At 30.4% G+C, this 3611-nt stretch overlaps 1 protein-coding gene across 1 annotated transcript; it reads right to left on the reverse strand.

Annotated features, from left to right (window-relative positions):
- Positions 1 to 758: 758 nt before the first annotated feature.
- LOC131656868 (1-aminocyclopropane-1-carboxylate oxidase 1-like) lies at positions 759 to 2250 on the reverse strand. The gene is made up of 3 exons (XM_058926450.1): positions 1878 to 2250; positions 1478 to 1799; positions 759 to 1205 (listed from the first exon to the last, which is right to left on the reverse strand). Exons 1-3 carry the CDS (start codon positions 2228 to 2230, stop codon positions 936 to 938), a joined length of 945 nt encoding a protein of 314 aa, XP_058782433.1. The 5' UTR covers positions 2231 to 2250; the 3' UTR covers positions 759 to 935.
- Positions 2251 to 3611: the final 1361 nt, after the last annotated feature.

Raw genomic sequence — 3611 nt, forward strand, 5'->3', positions numbered from 1 at the left:
GTTAAAAGTCAGCTCTTACTAAAACCAAACTAAAACGACCAAAAAGCCCCCCTACAATTTATTAGGTTGTTTTGAGTAATTTCACATTGTATTAATATGGAGCTAATGGATACTACAAGTTTATAAAATTTCATAGATTTTAATGTTAAATTGCAAATCATAAGAGAAAGTAAAGAATGACAAAAACCTTTTTAAAGTTGGATGGCCGAAACCCTTCCCATAATATCTTGAAATCAAATTCCAGCAAAATAAAGTCATAATCGCACCTAACAACATAACTAATGAAAGATATGAAACAAATAGGTAAAGAACTTGTAAGATTACACTATCCTGCAGGTACAGATTACAGAAGAGCAATGTTGCCTTGCCTATATATGACAAGTTAGGTTCGAGAGTAAGCATGTGAAATTTTCACAGTGGTGGTACAATGGGTACAATGGGTAATTCATTTAAATATTTGAATTTGATTTGGACATTTAAATAAAATAAAAAAATAATAAGAAAGATTGTTGGAGTGACACATCAGATGCATTAAATACCAAATGCATATAATTGAAGCAAAAGTGTAATTAGACAATCTTAACCCTGAAATCAAAAAAGTTATAACGTGAAGTCAAAAGGGTTTAAGTGGTTTTTTCAAGTACTTTAATTTTTATATATTTATAATAGATAATAGATGTGATTTTTAGTCGTCATTCTTGGAATATTCAAGACGGGTTTTCTCTCTATTCAGATGTTGCTAGCTACAAAAGGATGCAGGATGGAAAACTCCTTTATCTCAATACCACTAGGCCTGATATCAAATTTCTTACACAACAATCACTCCTTTTATCTTTATTTTAACACACTGCTTGACCAAATGTGATAGACATAATGATTCATCACAAGAAAACATGTTATAAAACATAGCAAATGAGTCCAGACAGAACAAGTGTCTAGGTATCTATTGCATAATGAGTAATGTGGATTACATCCTCAGGACAAGAAGGTGGATGTGTCTTGTTCCTCAATCTCAGCTCTTGATATTCCTTGTAAAGGAACCCTCTATACTTGGGTGCTTCCCCAATCTCTTTGGTGAATTGTGGCAATGGTTCAACCCATTTCTCTCCATTTAAGTTATGGAAGAACACAAAAGAGTACCGGTTTTTTTCTCCTTTTCTTACAACTTTATGAGTCGCACTCTTGAACTTTTTGTTACTCAAAACCTTCAAAAATGACAACACATGTAAGAGAGCGATATGATACCAAAAAAATCCAAAATTTGAGTGCAACTAGGGCCGTTTTTGAGCGTGCAAAGCAGACTAGTCCAAAATTAAACTGTTATTAAATAGGACCTCAAGAAATATTTGCAACTAAACTGTGGCAAAATATGACCCTTATTTATTTATTTATCTATCACGGTTACGTTGTTAGTTACTAAGATACATAGTATCTGAAATCTTAAGACGACCGTGAGTGCAACCATGGGATTACTTACCTGAATAACATCACCAACATTAACAACTATGGTTCCCTCTGCAGGAACAACAGGAACCCATTCTTCATTCCTAAGGAGTTGCAAGCCTCCTACTTCATCTTGTAGAACAAATGTAATGCAGTTACCATCTTCATGCTCTGTGATTCCGACATTTTCGTTGTTAGAAGCTGGGAAGTAACGCAAAGCCACCATGAAATCCCAGCTTCTATCATGGTTGAAATCCTTGAGAAAATTGGTAGGGAGACCTAAACACTCGTTTATAATGTTCTCCATCACCACTCCAATCTTGCTCATTCGTACAAATAGTTCTTCAAGTACTTCCCTGTGACAAAGTTTGATTTGTGATGAGAAAATATAGTAATTCATGATGAATCAATGGATGAGAAATGGAAGAATTTACCTGAACTGAGAAGGGCTTTCAGGAAAAACATTGAAGTTAGATCCAGGAGAAAAAACAAGCAAATACTCATTTTTGTCCGGTGAGTGCAAAGGCTGTCTACTGTATCCAGCAGGAAGTGGAGCATTAGAACAAGGACTGCTCTTGTTCTTTTCTTCATCTGAGTAATCGAAAAATGTTTTGGATAGTTCCATAGCTTGTTTCATCAGATTTAAAGAAACACCATGGTTAACAATTTGGAAGAAACCATATTCGGAACAAGCTTTTGTGATTGTTTCCATGGCTTTTGTTTTGCCATCCTTGTGTTCTGTCAGGAAAGGTGAGAGATCAACGGTGGGAATGCTAGGCTCAACCATCTCTTGCTTCTTCAATTTTCTTCCAATACTATATATATATATATATATATATATATATATATATATATATATATATATATATATATATATATATATATATATATATATATATATATATATATATAGGGGACGACTCAAGTGAGAACATTTGGTTATTATGAGAAAATGAATCACGACCATTAAATTTTGACTTTGTTGATTTTAATGAATTGGATTGATTTCTCTTTTCTATGTTGATTTAAAATAAATATTAAGGATCGTAGAAAGAGAAACCAATACAGTCCATTAAAATCAACAAAATCAAAATTTAATAATCGTGATTCATTGTTCTAATTTCTCATAATAACCAAATATTCTCACTTGAGTCGTCCCATATATATATATATATATATATATATATATATATATATATATATATATATATATATATATATATATATATATATATTTTGTCGCATTAAAAACCGCCAATACTTCATTGTCAAGGTTTGACGTCAAAGGTAACATGAGGACTATTTAGCTGTTATCAACAACAATAAATTATAGTAGAATTATTTAGCTTTTTATTTTTTAATATTGTTTAGTTGCCGACACATATAGACAATGATGATGCCAAACTATAAGACAAATTGTAACATGATAAAACCCAAAATATTTCTTTATTTAAAAAACAATCACGATAACATATGTTTAAAGATTTTGTTTAAGGAATCCAGCCTAAAGATAAGGCTACTAAAACTCTTATTTTAGGTCCATCAACAAAAAATTACTCTTTATTAAATTTTATATAAAACAAAAAAAACTCAACTTATTGCCAAAAGACATTTTTGAGTATGCTACGAGGAATAAAAGAATAAAGGAAAACTTTATCTTAAAACAATAAATCGAACATTTTTTAAAATTAGAGAAAATTATACTGACCTCCTCTTAATTTTGTTAAACAAACTTCTTTTAATTTTAAAACATGCACTAATCACTACTAAAAAAAAAAATACGTTAGACGCGAAATATATTTTATCTCGATAAATAAATTAAGATAACGAATGACGTCATAATAAATAATAATTTAACACATCGGTTTTTAAACACCGAAGTAAATGTTTATTATGGCATGAGTTCGAACTCCAGTTTCTACATTTTTATTATTTACAAAAATTAGTGCATTTTTTATCTCAATTTATCATAAAAATTGAGGGGTCATCGGTATTTTTTTTAAATAAATCTCGTCTCAGTGTTTACCATAATATTATTTTTTTTTTTAAAAATAAACTCGTTACAGTGTTTATAAAGAATATAACATTAATTGTCCATGAAGATCATAAGTTGGATCTTCAATTCTTTAATATTTTAGACAAGATCAAATACTGGGAAACTCTTGTAG

This window comes from Vicia villosa, linkage group LG3 (genome assembly GCF_029867415.1).
Source record: "Vicia villosa cultivar HV-30 ecotype Madison, WI linkage group LG3, Vvil1.0, whole genome shotgun sequence".
Taxonomy (NCBI): Eukaryota; Viridiplantae; Streptophyta; class Magnoliopsida; order Fabales; family Fabaceae; genus Vicia; species Vicia villosa.